The sequence below is a fragment of the Teleopsis dalmanni genome, chromosome 2 (assembly GCF_002237135.1).
Source record: "Teleopsis dalmanni isolate 2A chromosome 2, ASM223713v2, whole genome shotgun sequence".
Classification (NCBI taxonomy): Eukaryota; Metazoa; Arthropoda; class Insecta; order Diptera; family Diopsidae; genus Teleopsis; species Teleopsis dalmanni.
In genome coordinates this window covers 118,043,560-118,059,746 of record NC_051847.1, presented here as the reverse complement: position 1 = coordinate 118,059,746, position 16,187 = coordinate 118,043,560, and the positions used below count along the sequence as shown (strand labels likewise).

Sequence of the window (16,187 nt, the reverse complement as noted above, 5' to 3'; positions counted from 1 at the left end):
TTTATACCATATGAAATAAATTTTTTATTTCGTAATTAATAACCAGAGGCAGTTTCAATAGTGTGCTTTTACCTTTGGTTAGTACAAATCATACGATTTTTGTACTGCCGCTCCATAATCCTGAATTTTGATAATAATAATAATAACATAAAATAAAGTACTTATATTAAATTTAATTATCAACAGCACTCTAACTCACTTTAGTAAAATAAAATTAATTTTAAATAAATTAATTCTATTTTTACTATTTTGTTTCTTTAATAAACAGCTGTTGTTACCAGTTTGTACTTTACTTGTGGTTTAATAGAGTTTTACTACGATTAGCTCGTGGAACAGACCTTATATAAAATTAATTTATACACCAATTAGTTTGTTTACAGATTTATATACAAAATTTGTTTTATGTAGAACGAAGAATATATTAAGTTGCCTTTAGTAATATAACGAAAGAAAATGTATTAAAAAAATACTGTTTTGCATTTGTACTTTTTTTACACTGCAACCCCAATTGGTACGCATCCAATGAAAATATAAAAAACAAAGTTGTAGTGTTTTAAAGTAAAATATTTAAAATTGAAGCGCAGTGTTAAAAAATTCCGGAAATAAATATGAAATATGATATTGAATCGTCCTGTTGCCGCGTTTGTTTAGAAGTAAATAACAAACAACGCTCTGTACATATACCCATCGAAGAAGGAGATGAAAGTCCTAGCGAGATGCTTCAACAGATTACAGGCATTGACTTTGATGAGGTAAATCAACCATATAAATATAATATATAGTAATAAATCATTTTTTAATAGTCTGATTATGATGAGAATGTTCCGAAATATATATGTAAAAGCTGTGAACTTGGATTGAACTTGGCTTTTCAATTCCGTTTAAAGGCATTAAGGGCACAAAAATTAATTGCAGAACACTGCAATTATAAACAAAAAGAACATAGACTAGACTATAGCCATAAAAATACAGAAGTCAAACAAGAATTAGAAGCGGTTACTCATATATATTTAGATATTAGTTCACAAGATGCGGAAGTAAGCACAAGTGATGTAAAAAAGAGGGAAAACGATCATTCGCGTATGTCACCATCGACTGAAGTTATTGAATATGAAATTGTACCTGAGGAGTTTTATGATGAAAGTGAATTAAAACTAGAGGAAATCGAACTATACGAGGAAGACATACAAATAGTTTCCGATGATGAGTCAACGTATATGTCAGTTAATGAACCTATAGATATCGATACGGACAAGCAAAATAATGAAAGATATCTGGAAAACAAAAATATACCAAAGTATACAAAATTATCTTCGAAGGAAATACCAAAAACTAAAAAACTGAGAGATCAGAAACAAGACAATGAAGTAGCTGTAAGTAAATTAACAATAGATATAGATGATGAAGTAGATCATGGTGAAACATTGGAAAGTAAAAAAAAATATTCCAATGCAAAGCAACAAAAAATGAACGTATCCCATATATGTGACATATGTGGTAACACTTACTCCAAACGTGGTCGTTTAATGGAACATCGAAAATTACACAACAAAGAACTAAAATACTTCTGCGAGTAAGTTTACTGTAAGTTTTGTTTATTGGTAAAAAATAAATATTATTTGATTTTTAGATTGTGTTCATTGGGATTTTATCAAAGAGAAATGCTTCGTAAGCATATGTACTCACACAAAGGTGGCAAACCCTATAAATGTTCATTTTGCAGTCGTACGTTTTTCTATGAAAGTGTTAAGAAATCGCATGAAGAGTAAGTAAATTTCAATTGAGTTCTTAGATTTCTTTAATATATCAACGTTTAATTTGATAATATTAAATTTAATTGCAGCGTACATAGAGGTCACAAACCATACGTATGTTCCTCGTGTAATAAAGCATTCGCTTATGCGCATACATTGAAGAAACATGAACTTATACATGCCGAAATTAAATTATATCGTTGCGATTACTGCGATAAAGATTTCAGGCTGCAACATCATTTGAAACAACACGAGGAAACAAAAATGCACCAGAATGCGGTACTACATGCAAAAACTTTATAATTTTATGTCTGATTAGATCATATGTAAAGAAAAGTATCGGTACGCTGTATAAAAATAACAAAGATAATTTAGTTTTATAATATATATTAATTCAATTTTGCATTTTAATTTAAGTCGAAAAATAAATATAAATATTAAGTAACATTATTTGAGTTTAATACTTAATTAAATATGTAAAATTTTTTAGATAAATTGGTATTATATATTAATTATGCCTATATTTAAATTGCAAGAAATTTTCGCTGATTGTCTGGTGTATAAGGACTGCGATAGTACCCAATTTTTTTATTTGACATTTGATAAAATCGGCGTAAAGCTTCATGTATTTCTTTAGGAGTTATTGGTACAGCTGATTCTTTAGCGCGGCCTTGTGTAACTTCAGGGCATACATGCAACATAGCTGGTGAAGCTCCCGTAGATGTTACACGACTATACGGCTCCACAACGCGATTGTCTGAGTTGAGACGCGTTAAGAAAGCATAATCGACAATTACAGCAATGGTTTCATGTGCTAAATAAGCCAATATATTCATTGTCGCAACAGGTATGTTTACATCTGTAGGCAAATCCAAGAATCGTCCTAATTTATTTTTTATCGATTCACCATTCCTACAATAAAATGATGTTTTGCGAGCTTCAGAAAAATCTAAATACTCCTGGCCTATTAAAATTTGCGAGATGCGATCAGCACGAAATAGACGTCTAGTACGTTCTTCATCGTAAAGTTCCATCATTTCAACTGGTAGCTCTTCATCAGAGTCAGCATTTTCAATTTTTTCATCCTTCAAACCATGCCGGATACTTAAAACTTTCTTTAATATACGCATATCTTTGATATGTTTACGCATACGTGCTATTTTGACTGCATTGTTCCTCATAAGAAATTCAAAATCAGCCTGCGTAGGAGACGGGTTCATTTTACGTAGCATAGCTGCTTCAGAGGCAGCAAAAAATAAGCCACGTAGTTGTTGATATACAATTTGTTCAATTAACTTGACGCTATCCAAACGTGGTTGCGCACAATCACCATTGCTACGCATTATATCAGAAACTTCCGGGATAATCGAAACAGGATCTTCTACAGCCACTTTGTATGCAAGTGGTAGAGCAGATCCTGTGCTTGCCGATAGCTGTGGTTGAACATACTGTTGTGGGATTTGCTGTTGCTGTTGCATTTTATTATAATTAACTTTACGATTAATATACCGAATTTAATACAATAATATGAAATCACTTGGAAGGTTTAATTTAGTTATGATTACAGGCCATCCAAGACGTCAGTTGTTATTGTCTTTTATTTGACAGCTGTTCGCAGATCAGACTTACAACACTGGAAAGTACTACACAAAAATAAAAACAAACTGTGCCAATAGGATGATAATTTTTTATTTACAAAATTACAATAGATAAATTAATATTAATAAATTTAAATAATAAAATGGAACTTATAAGTGAGAGTGATGATGATCAAAAGTTTGTTATTTATAAACATGAAGAAATGTTTAGCGAAAGTTTTCCCTGTATGAAGGAGATTAGGAGAATGGGAAAACTTTGTGATGTCACTTTAAAGGTATATTAGCTTTAATAATCAAACATTTCTAATAATTGCATTGCTTTGTTAACTTGTAATATTTATATATACGTATAATTGTTTACGAGAAATAATAAAATGTGAAACTTTAATAACACTTCTACAATATTACTTTGGGCAAGATATGCCTTGTGTGTGTGTTTAGAATTACCAAACCATAATTTTTTATTTTCAAATCAATATCAAGGTTTAATAGTTATTTATAATACTTTAATATTTATTATTAGGTGGATGACCAATCTTTCTCAGCTCATCGTATTGTTTTAGCAGGCACTATACCTTATTTTTATGCGATGTTCACTACGAATATGACTGAAAGTCGAATTAAAGAAATAACGATGAAAGATATTGAATCGAGTGCACTGGAGAATCTAATTAATTACGCTTATAGTGGTCAAGTACGTATCGATATACAAAATGTACAAAGCTTAATGGTCGGAGCATCATTCTTGCAACTGACCAAGGTACGCAATGCTTGTGCGGATTTTTTAATATCAAGTTTCCATCCGCAAAATGTAATTGGTATCAGACAATTTGCTGATTCTTTGGGCTGTACATATTTAATGGAAGCAGCTGATCATTACATAGAGCAAAGATTTGCTTTAGTATCACAATCCGAAGAGTTTTTATCATTACAATTTGATGAGTTAGTAGATATTGTAAGACGTGACGAACTTATAGTAAACACAGAAGAAGTTGTTTTTGAAGCCTGTATGCGTTGGGTAAAATATAGTGAAGAAAAACGTGCTGAAGTTTTTCCACAAGTCTTAGCTAAGGTACGTTTACCTCTTTTATCACCACAATTTTTAGCAGATCGAGTAGCGCGAGAAGATCTGATACGAACTTCACATCAATGCCGAGATTTATTAGATGAAGCTAAAGATTTTCATTTGATGCCAGAAAGACGTGGATTACTGCAAAGTTTTAGGTATATATTTATTTATAATAATTGATGTTGTTTATAAGAAAAAGTTGGATTTTTAGGACACGACAACGAAGTAGTGAATTTGCAATTGGGCAAATTTATGCCGTTGGTGGGTTGGCTTGTAATGGAGACTCAGTAAGTACTGTTGAAATATATGATCCGGTTTCAAAAAAATGGCAAGTTGGAAAGGAAATGTCAATGATGAGGTATAATTGTAGAATTCATTTATACTTTGCCTAAGTAATTTGGGTATATATATTTATATAGATCTCGAGTTGGTGTAGCTGTTATGAATAGAAAGCTTTATGCTTTTGGTGGTTTTAATGGCACCGAACGTTTATCAACTGTTGAAGTATACGATCCAGTAAAAAATAAATGGGCAGAAGGACGTGCCATGTTATGCAAAAGAAGGTAAAATGTTTGGTTTTTATTGTTAAATTTTTTTTTTTTTACGTTAAAAAGTATTACTAATTTTATATTTTTTAAAAATATACATCATCAAAAAAACTTTAAAGTGTGAATAGTTTACTAATCCAGCCAATTTGTTACCATCAATCTGAATTACTGTATTGGCTTCTACAAAAAATACACTTTTTTTGTTATTGTTTATTTTTGACCAAGAGTGTAAGAAAAAACATCTTGCAAAATTAAGATCTTGGCCAAGGATCTTGTCAGGTTGATTTACTTTCACTTAAAAATGTCAGTACGCTAACCATTGCGGTCCTTTCGTCTTGCAAATGAACAATTGTAATCTATGGTATCACAACAGGCTGTTACTTGAGCTCAAGTGTGTTTTGGTGTGCAAGGTCGCCGTTCCAACGTGATCTAACTCTAAATACAAGTCTAAATGGCTAATTATTGACGGCTAATTACCTGTTAATAATTGTATAGTCGTTCAGTACAGTAGAGTTTATACAATATATTGCAATACACAAATTTTTATGTCAAGTCTATAGATGCTATATTATCAAATTATAAAATGTGTGCATATACTACTTACTGCGTTCGTCATATTACATTTAATTTGATTCAGATTTGAATATAACTGTTAAACAAATTGATGATATAAGAACAATTTTTTCTTTGAAGTACTATATATAAACTTTTATATATATATTTGTATATAAACTTTTTTTCTTTAATTAAACATTTATTCTTTTTGTTATGATAAAATATACGAACAGCAATACCCCACTTCTTTAATTTGTAAGAATAATATGCTACGTTTCTATAATTATACACATTATTAGTTTATTCAGTGTATTCACTTGGAAGTTATTTATTTCATGCCTCCTTGTAAGTCTCCTTGTAACTATTTATATTTCACATAAAGCATTAGCTTGTGATATGCGTACAAACGTAATAAATGAAATGTAAATAGCAAGGTAAACTAATAGTATATTGATTGAGTGAATGCTTGTTGCTAAAAGTGAGTGTTGAAGGAGTGAAATGAATCAAATAAGCAGAAATAGCCAACTTGATGTGGTTTGTAAAAGAAAGTTGATGACTACTACACATGATAGATACATGATAGATAAGATACAGTTTATATAAGTTTAGGAGGCACAATTGTCAAAAATTATGTTATTGTACAATTAAACTTATACTGAATTATAAAATCAAAATTTTAATAAATGGTTTAGATTTAAGTAGTGCTGACATATAAATGTATAGAAGAATCTGAAGAATATTTTTTAAGAAATTTTCAAAAACACTATATGAAGAGCGTACTGCTTATTTATTTCGAATTAAATATTAAAAGTTGAGAAAATTTTATATATATTTTTTAAAATTTTTTCTCTGCGATTTGTAGTGCCGTTGGTGTTGCTGCTTTAGATGATTATATATATGTTTGCGGCGGTTACGATGGAATTACATCTCTTAATACAGTAGAATGTTATTGCCCAAAGTCTGAAACCTGGAAAACGGTAGGTATTTTTTTTGTATTAAAAATATATATGTAATAAAAATACATAACATGATAACTGTTTTGACTAAGTATCTGTGTTCGTTATCACTGACCGACTGCAACAGTAATGACATAATCTGTTCAACTAACTAAAAGGTGGTCAGGTTATGGCTCTACAACCTGGCCTTTCATTGAACTGTCGCTATATTAAATGGTTTAAGTCCACGTCAAAATAACTGCCTGCTCAGATCAACGGTCTGCGGCTCTTTATAAGATGGCAAGTGATAGAGAATGGATTGGCGCTCAACTAAAACTGTGGTTGTGGAAGAAATTCTACAACATTTTTGACCCAAATTCATAACGACTTGACAATTCACGACTGGAAGGTCAGCAAAACGATATTAACTACAGTTTTGGGCCGATAGCCCGCAGTGCTGATGTACTTATGATATGACTTAATACAAAACTAATATATAGATAATTACTTGACAACGTAAAAAAAGCAAACGCCGAAGCCGATCGGCATCTACCCTTGCAATTTATAAAAAGGCTTCTTTCAATAACAGAGCATTCTTTTGATCCCGGTATTTTGATAAATAAAGTTACAATAGGATTAGTACTATGGAAAAAGAAGTAGGTACTTCTCTCGTCGTCCTGATAAGGAAATTCATGTACAAGTTTAATGTAAACACAGATTTGATGCTCTGGCTGGGTTGTTTTCCACTTAATCTTGGAATCTAGATTGTGATTTTTTTAAATTCTCATCAAAGTTTTGAAGATATCAGCATTCTAAGATCATAAATTCTATGAATATTACGTAGCAGAAGATAAAATTATGATTGAGTTAAATATCAATAATAATCCAGAGAAACCTGCTCTGTTATCGGATTGAAAAGGTGTGCTATTGTTCAGCCGTATTGTTTACCTATTAATCAAAAGTACAGGTAGTACATCGAAATGAATTGCAGCGATGATAATGAGATACTGACATTGCTATTAGCTAATTGTGAATATAACAAAATATTTAGTCTTAATTGGTTCCATAAATTGAAAATTTCTAATTTCAATCCCTTACGACATAATTATTGACAACTATTTTCGTTTGTCTAAGGGTGTAGTGTCTACTCAATCGCTTTTTTTTGTTTTGTAAATTTTGCCAATTTTCAAGTATGAACTTGGTCAGTGGGGCAGTGATTGCCACGCTAAGTCGATTAGAAAGATATGTCTATTAAAACCTATAAATTTTAGCAATTGGGCAGTCCTATTCGTTACAGTATGTAGGCTAACCTAACACTTGCGGTTATGCGCCGATTTCAAAGTCGGTATAAACCAACGAACTGCAATTGATCGATACCTGCTTCTCAAAGTAGAGTAATTTTTCTATATATTTATAAAAGGTTAATTCTTTTTAAGGTTAGATTTGAGTAAAGTTTTTCAGTAAATTCCATTGTCAGACAATCCAGGTATTAACATTGAGTTTGGATTGCATTACCAACAATTCCCATTTGGCGTCGTTAGTGCTATTGGCATTTTGCAAAAATTCGTGTCACTTATCTCTTCCAAGTTATACTTACTGACCGCACAGATGGGAATTTCATTCCCATGCATTCACAATTTCCAAATTAAATAGAATTTGTACTAATCAGCTGCTTCAACTAAAGCGGAATCAATTTAGTACTACGGAAGCGGTACTGAAAGGTCACTGCATATTTGAATAACACGTAAGACTTGAACTTAAGACTTAAGACAATAAGATTTAGTCTACCCTTTAACGACTCTTGTCGGGATTGTACTTTTATGGATAAGGGTAAAACTGTACTTCAGCTGTAAGTGCCAATCATGTCCTAAAGGTCCAGGTTCAAAATCTTGACCCTTTTTTACCTAACCTGATAGAGCTACCCTTTTTTAAAATAAGGGACATCGCTAAGTTTACAAGTTTGTCAGCTTGCTTCGTTTCTATGTGAAGAAGGGGTCGCGCATAATGTAAGGGACGTGTGTTAGATGTTTGCGATTTCTGCGATTAAGGCATTTTTTTAAGTCTAGCTTACGAACAGTGTTTTATCCGTGATACTACAACAAGCTAATATTTAAGTAAGCATTAATATACAAGACTGCCACTTCAACCTAACGTTACCTAGCGATTGAACTCAATCATTTATTTTACATCATAATCACTTACTAACAATATATTACTATTAATATATAATAGGAAAGTCCGTATTTAGTATTATAAAAATTTGATGATATTTTTAAATCTATTAAAAAAGGTTGCTCCCATGATGAAATACCGCTCAGCAGGCGGGGTAGCAGCATTAGGAGGTTATGTATACGCTTTAGGTGGTCACGATGGCTTGTCAATCTTTGATTCAGTTGAGCGTTATGATCCTGTTAAAGATGTTTGGATTAAAATGAGATCGATGCTGAATAGACGTTGTCGCTTAGGAGTAGCGGCACTCAATGGTAAACTTTACGCTTGCGGTGGTTATGATGGTAATTCTTTTCTGCGGTCAGTAGAAGTATATGATCCTATATTTGACAAATGGAACTTAGTAACGCCAATGAATTGTAAACGTAGCCGCGTCGCTTTAGCTGCGAATATGGGCAAACTATGGGCTATTGGTGGTAAGCTATTTAAAAAATTTGATAATTTCTTTTTTAATCGAATTTCTTATAGGTTATGATGGTGAAACAAATCTTTCAACTGTTGAAGTATATGATCCTGATGCTGATGAATGGTCTTTTGTACCGTCAATGTGTGCACATAGTGGAGGTGTGGGTGCTGGTGTTATACGTAATCAACCTTCGAGAGCCCAATAGATGATAAAATCTTCTTGTTTTAAAATTATTTAAATTATGGATCATGATTAATTTATCTTACTTGTGCAAACGATGTTATGTTAATATGTTACTTTTTTCATATAAAGCTATTATTAAAAAAATTTAAATAGTTCTTTAAACGCTTCTAGAAATATTATACATACTTTAAGAATATAAAAATAAAATAAGTTATACCTAAAATATGCATGGCAGGTTTTAAGTTTATATTTTAATTATAAAATTTCTGATCTAAAAAATAAATAATATAAATTATAGTATAAAATATAAATATAGTATATCAGAATTTGTTAAATTTTTCTTATAAGTTATAATTGTTATTATGTTGTACTATATTTGTATAATAATTTATAATATCTTAATAAAAAATAAATTATAAGTTAATAAAAAATAAGTTTAATAAGTATAATATTTTTTTTGATTGAATATTATTTAATTTAAAAGGACTCAATTAGTCTGTAGTTAATCTCGTTTAAAGCTCAATAATAAAAAATATTATATTAGCATACAAATAATTATGTGATGAAAACAGGATAAATCTACAGCACTTTTATTTTTGTGTTATTTATATAAAGTCAAAGAATATCGAGTACGAGTATACCAGTACACATTAATGGTATTTCTTTCCGTCCAAAATAATTTTGGTGCCATTAAATTGCAGTTTTTAATTGAATTACTGTTTACTAATTATCAATGGTATAAACGTTGAAATTGTTATGCAAATTACTTAAATTGGTAAACAAAGCAGCTGCTTAACTGTTTGAATAGTGGGCGTCAAGCAACGATACGCATGTAATATAATTAATATTAAATTTGATTTCTTTTGTTGATAAAACTGTTGGCAGGATATGAACATACATAGTTGCTAAATATGTACGTACTGAATCGATTGCCATATGGCGAACGTTAGAGTATCTACGTTATATGAGATAAGAGAAGTTCGTTGTTATTATATACATAAACAAACGTGGTTGTGATTTCTATGGTACATGATTCACAGGTTCAAATACAGCGTATTGTATTCGATAAAGACTAGACTAATTAAAAAACAATTAAATTAGATACGTGCGTATAGTAAATTAATGAATAAAAATGTGTTCTTGAAAATCGAATTATAACTGCGATAGGCTTTTGTCACTATGCCGGTTGTTGATACTAGATCTATAAGCATGAAATGTATAATAAATGTCAAAAGATTAGTGTGCAAACAAAAAAACAAATGGAACAATATGTTTATTAACAACGTTTGACATTGTTGATCACTTGGGGTTTTCTGTATACAACATTTCAACGCGCAAAGATTAAGCAATTAAGTGAGTTAGTGATAGTACTTCGTTAAATATATCTGTTAAAATTTGAGCTCGATATAATCTACTAACGTGTCTTTGCAAACAATCTAATCCCTAATTCACGAAACCATCAATAAATAGTGTTTTATTATATGTGCAAATACTGCACATACAGTTAAAGAAATATTTCACTTTAATTATGTTTTATTATGGTTTCTTTCTTTCCGAAATGTGCCGCGATACTTTCAAGTCATCTTAATCTTGGTGGCCATCTTTTCTTGAGATTTATGAATGTCAGTTCATAATTTTCGGTTGCTCTCATGAAAAATTTATTCAAATTCCATTGTCCAATCAAATTCAGTCTATGGGAGCTAACAAATCAAATAACGTTTTAATCCTCTCTTAGCTACTCAATTTCTTTATTTCCTTGTACGATACTATTCCCTTCTTTTAAATCCTTTTGGACCAAAAATTTGAAGTAAGATCTTTCTTTCGAATCTCAGTATCTTCTTAGTATCAGTTTGTGCTAGCGTTTATGTTTTCAAACCGAAGCACAACAATCAGAAAATTACACTTGTCTAAATATCATTCTAGAGGACTAATTTCGAAGAAAAATGCTATCTTGGCTTTTTTCATAGTTTAAGGATGCAATCAGTTGTTTCAAATTTGTGGTTTGTGGTTTTTCATAATACCAGTCTAAGGTGAGGAAAATGGAGCTAATAGTTTTTTACTTATTACTTTTAACTTCCAGCTACGTTGTGGCAGATTTTTTATAAGATTTTGTCCCATTTTCATTAAAAGGAATTGCTTTGCTGATACCAGTAGTTTATAAGACAAAATTCCAATATTAGCTGCATTATATAAAATTGCTAAATTGCCATAAGTACCGACTGCACAAACACTATCTTAACGATGTTACTCTGTATTGCCAAAACATCTATTAAAATTGACATCGATGTATAGTTAATTGAGATAGCTACGCTATTAAATCAAAATCCCTTAAATCACGAGCATCCAAATGTAATGTGCTTTATAAAGGGTATAAAGAAAAGATAATGAAAATGTTTAAAAATTGAATATTTTTGAACGAATATTTTGTATGTATTCGATCCACTGATCTGTTTATTGATCGCATGAGCAATCGGTATATTAGCGTGATTGGCAATTTTTTCCGAGGTAAAATGTCAGATCAGAGAGTTTGTGTGAAATATTGTGTAAAAAAACAGAATTTTTAAATATTAAACACGGTTTTTGCCGATTATATTAATTTATAACCACAATTTTATGAATGGAGAGAGGTTTTCCAACGTTAGAGATGACGCATGCTATAGGTTATCCTGATGTATTTGTTAGTGATGAAAATGTATGAAAAAATTAAACAGATTGTGTTTGCTAATGGAAGAATGATATTTAGAGAGATTGTTGACAATATTGGAATTGCATACGGCTCATATAAAGAGACTATTATGAATGCTGTAGTCATGAGATGAATGGTAGTAAATTTTTATTTGTTAATTTAACAGTTTACGGCAAAACGAAACCCAACTGTAATGCCACAACCTATCCTATCTTAGAAATGATCAATGTTCTTGTTACGTTTTGTTTACAACTCGTATTAGCTTTTATGGGTCATTTCGTTGTGTTTGGAATGTGTGAATTGAAACTGAAGTTTCTGTGGGTAAGTACATGTAAATAACTGATGTTTCTATCAATTTCTATATATTATATTTTATAATTATTATAATTATCTAACTAATTTCTGTCCATCTATTATCACTATTGTAAAGCCGATTTGAAAACTCATTTGATTATTATTAAACTCGTTTTGATATTTCTGATTTATACTGTTATATTTTTTCCACTATTATGAGTCATATAAGTCCAGTTCAATTTAGTCGATGTATTTTATAATGAGAAAATTGTTATATATATATTGTTATATCATACTTTATACTTTAGCTATTAACCTAATTGCAGCTGGTATTTTAAGGTAAGAAACACTATTATAATTTAATTTAATTTAAATTATAATTTAATTCTAATACAGAGATTAACATTCATTGTTTTATTTGTATGGCGTCCATACCTTCAATTGCAGTGCCGTCATTCTCATCAACACACATCCACCTTGGTGGTTATAAATCCATACCTTCAGTACATCGTCTTTGGCAATGTCTGGACAACAGTGATGTTATAAATAAATAAATGATGGCATACGTACCCCATATTGAAAAATAATAATTTAAAATAATGATTAAAAATTATTACAAAAGTCTTTAGGTCAGTGGGTTAAGGTGCGCTAACTCCACATTTGGCAGGACACGCGTTCGATTTCTGGTATTTACAGTCTCAAAAAATTATTTACGATTAATTAAATACAAAAATTATTTCTACAGCTGTATGGTCAGCCAAAAATTCAATTAATTAAAATAATATAAAGAATTTTTGTTGTTGTAGTTTATTACTTTTCGAAAAACCTCTTTATAAATAATTAATATAATTAAAAGCAATTAAAAAATAAATAACAAATTTAATACTCATCATAAGTGTATATCTACAAATTGTAGATAAATAAATGAATAAATAATTAAAATAAAAATAAAATAGAACATATAAATAAACTTTATTAATAATATTAATAAAAAATAAACTATTATTAATAATAATTAAAATAAAATAACATGAAAATGAAAAATAAAAATAACTATATAATTAAAAATAAAATAAAAAATAAAATATAAAAATAAAATTCGTTTGATTTTACCGTCCATGTTAATTAGTATTAAGGAAAGCAATTAGTTATGGAAATGTTTAAAATATCAATAGATATTTGAATCAGATATTTGTAAATCTAGTATGGGATGATAAGCTTCTTCTGTTGTTATCGTACATTTCTTAATGCTTCTGTTGATTCTATAGGACTGGCATGCGAAATAGCTAATTATGTATTGTGATGTCTAATAAATATGAGAAATATAATTTACAAGTAATGATTCAATTAAATATAGTTAGATGTTTTATACACGGGGATTTATGCAAACCATAGTAATTATTGTTTTTTATTTTAACTGTAACTCTACTTATTGACTTTTATGTGCCTTTCGTATTGTAAAGAATAACTAAAGATAATATTCCTAGTAACTGCTCACCTTGATTGGAATCTGTAAGAAAAGTTTTAAAAATCTTAATATGCATTATTTATATTTCATTTTAAATTCGTTTCCTAGTACAATTTTTCCTATTGTTTTTATTAAATAAATTTAAATCTATGCGCATAATACCGGATTTAAAGTCTTTTCAACAGCAAAAAAGTTAACAGTAATAATTGTAAAGTTCCCACTTTTACCTGAGCTTATACCATTTACCTACAAAATGAAATCTGCTGCTGGAAGATACCTAATAATGGACAAGATAAGTCGAATGAAGACGTTGTAAGTGTTTTCTAAACCGCCTTAAGCTAAAATTGGTCAAAAGTTAAACGAAAAAACTGAATAGAGCAGTGTAGTCGCTTATATTTTAATGACGTAGCAAGACAATAAAAATATAACAAAAAAAAAATTATATTTATAAAAGCCACATAAAAAAGTGAAGTTCAAGCAAACAATTTAAATGCAAATTTTTTTCTGTACAATTTCCATAATTTTTATTGGCTACAAAATGAAGGAACCAAGCAACAGTCAGTAGCGACTAATATACGTATTCTTCTGCATAGACTACTGAAAAACAAATGCAAATACTATAAATATCTACAGATGCAAGTACTTAAACACGCACTCATCCACCAACTTTGGTACAACACTCAAAACATGAAACATTTAACATTAAAATTCTACAACTCGCCGCTGTCGACTTTTACAATTGCATTGTGAGATAGTTTTTTATTTATTCTAGCACATGTGGTTTCTTCACCATCGTCATCCCTCATCATCAGCATGCATCTTGCCAAAATGTAATTTTATGGACGCTAGTAGTAGATATGCATAAACTACACTTAAAATTGTGCCTTGAGGCATTTAGTAACCATATATACTAATAATAACCAATACTTTTTCATTTGTTAACTAGGGTGAAATTCTCGCAATAACTACATGTACTTCCAGGATTTTTCGAATTAATGACGGCAGTTGCAATTTTCGCTTTATGACTTTCAAATTAAAAGTACCAATTCCAACTCGTAATGATCAAGCACAAACGGTAAGAATTTAAGGAATTTAAAATATATTATTTAATTTGCAGAGAAATGAAAAAGTCTTCATAAAGAATTTTATTTAAATAAAATAAATAAACATACATATATAAAATCATTTCCACAAGTGGGCGCAGTGCGTGGTTCACGCTCTTGGTGCGTACCACATGACGTATTAGTATTGTTTGAGAATTGTGATGTGATTCATCTCCATATAAAGCATTAATAAAGCTTTAATACATATTGAAAAATTAAACCCAGACAATTAGGACTTCCAATGACATTTAAATAATTAATAAGTTTAACAAATTAAGTATACTCTTAAGGAAAAGGGCGGCCTCCCAAGGGAAAGTATTATTCTTTATTTAATTTACCGCACTTAACATAGCAAAGAAAGGTCGAAAAAAGGACTTTGACGTATGATTGACGTATTTGCGTTGCTACGTCATAAATAAAGGACGACTTTAAATTAAATATATTCAAATTTATTTTTGGATTTTCGAAAATATGTCATAATAATTTTTTTTTTAAATATTCCAGCTGATGTTTCTTTTAAAGTGTAATCGATGTACTAACTTCGAAAAACGAAACCGATCCTAAATATTGTCCGTACTTTAAAATGTAGTGAGTTATGGGCACCTTTATAGAAAGACTTTGGAGTTTAACTATCATGCATATCGGTTTAGTTGTTAAGGAATCCATTTGAAAGGAACAAAAAATGCTTATATCTAGTATTGTGAAAAGTAGGACTTCGAATCGTAAATCGAAAAAAACCGATATTTTGAACGAACGAGAACCTGGAACCAAACCGAAAAAAATAAATTAGTTTATTTTGGTAAAGAATTAATTTAGTAAATATGCTTTCACCACGTATTGACACAATTATTTCAATTATGATTAAAAGAATTATTTATAATACAAAATTCATAAAAAAATATATACGCAAAACTAAATCGAAAACCAGAAAAGTGTTTTTTTATGCGAAAACTTGATTCAAATCAATATATAATAATTTTTTTATTAGAATGGAGTAAAAAAATATATAGTTCGAAGCTTCAGCAAAAAGCATGTCCTTACCTTTCTTAGATATTTTTTGATTTTCGAAATCCTGCTTAAAATTGACGTAATTGAACCTGCACGATATGAGTGGTAGGACTGTATTAGGAAATCATTTATTAAAGATAATTTAAGTAAATTAATATCGTAATGCCATAAATATTTCAAACAATTATTACTGCTCATTTATTAATTCGAATTTATAGAAATGAAAAAAATTGATATCAAATGTAGACAAACAAAACAGGGTTTTGTATCGATGAAGAATATATATATATATATATATATATTAGGTAATCATAAATGCAAATTAGTTTGCAAACTAAAATATTCTTTTTT

The 16,187-nt window shown here is 29.7% G+C and overlaps 3 protein-coding genes across 3 annotated transcripts; 2 read left to right on the top strand and 1 right to left on the bottom strand.

Annotated features, from left to right (window-relative positions):
- The first annotated feature begins 533 nt into the window (after positions 1 to 533).
- Positions 534 to 2,167, top strand: LOC119677829 (zinc finger protein 287). Its single transcript, XM_038089363.1, has 4 exons — positions 534 to 752; positions 804 to 1,573; positions 1,631 to 1,765; positions 1,844 to 2,167. Exons 1-4 carry the CDS (start codon positions 609 to 611, stop codon positions 2,055 to 2,057), a joined length of 1,263 nt encoding a protein of 420 aa, XP_037945291.1. The 5' UTR covers positions 534 to 608; the 3' UTR covers positions 2,058 to 2,167.
- LOC119677830 (transcription initiation protein SPT3 homolog) lies at positions 2,136 to 3,378 on the bottom strand. The gene has a single exon (XM_038089364.1). The coding sequence runs from the start codon at positions 3,230 to 3,232 to the stop codon at positions 2,279 to 2,281; it is 954 nt and encodes a 317-aa protein (XP_037945292.1). The 5' UTR covers positions 3,233 to 3,378; the 3' UTR covers positions 2,136 to 2,278.
- A 28-nt stretch (positions 3,379 to 3,406) lies between these two features.
- Positions 3,407 to 9,442, top strand: LOC119677828 (kelch-like protein 18). The gene is made up of 7 exons (XM_038089362.1): positions 3,407 to 3,627; positions 3,876 to 4,576; positions 4,633 to 4,779; positions 4,841 to 4,984; positions 6,387 to 6,501; positions 8,750 to 9,104; positions 9,157 to 9,442. The coding sequence occupies exons 1-7, from the start codon at positions 3,496 to 3,498 to the stop codon at positions 9,297 to 9,299; spliced, it is 1,737 nt and encodes a 578-aa protein (XP_037945290.1). The 5' UTR covers positions 3,407 to 3,495; the 3' UTR covers positions 9,300 to 9,442.
- Positions 9,443 to 16,187: the final 6,745 nt, after the last annotated feature.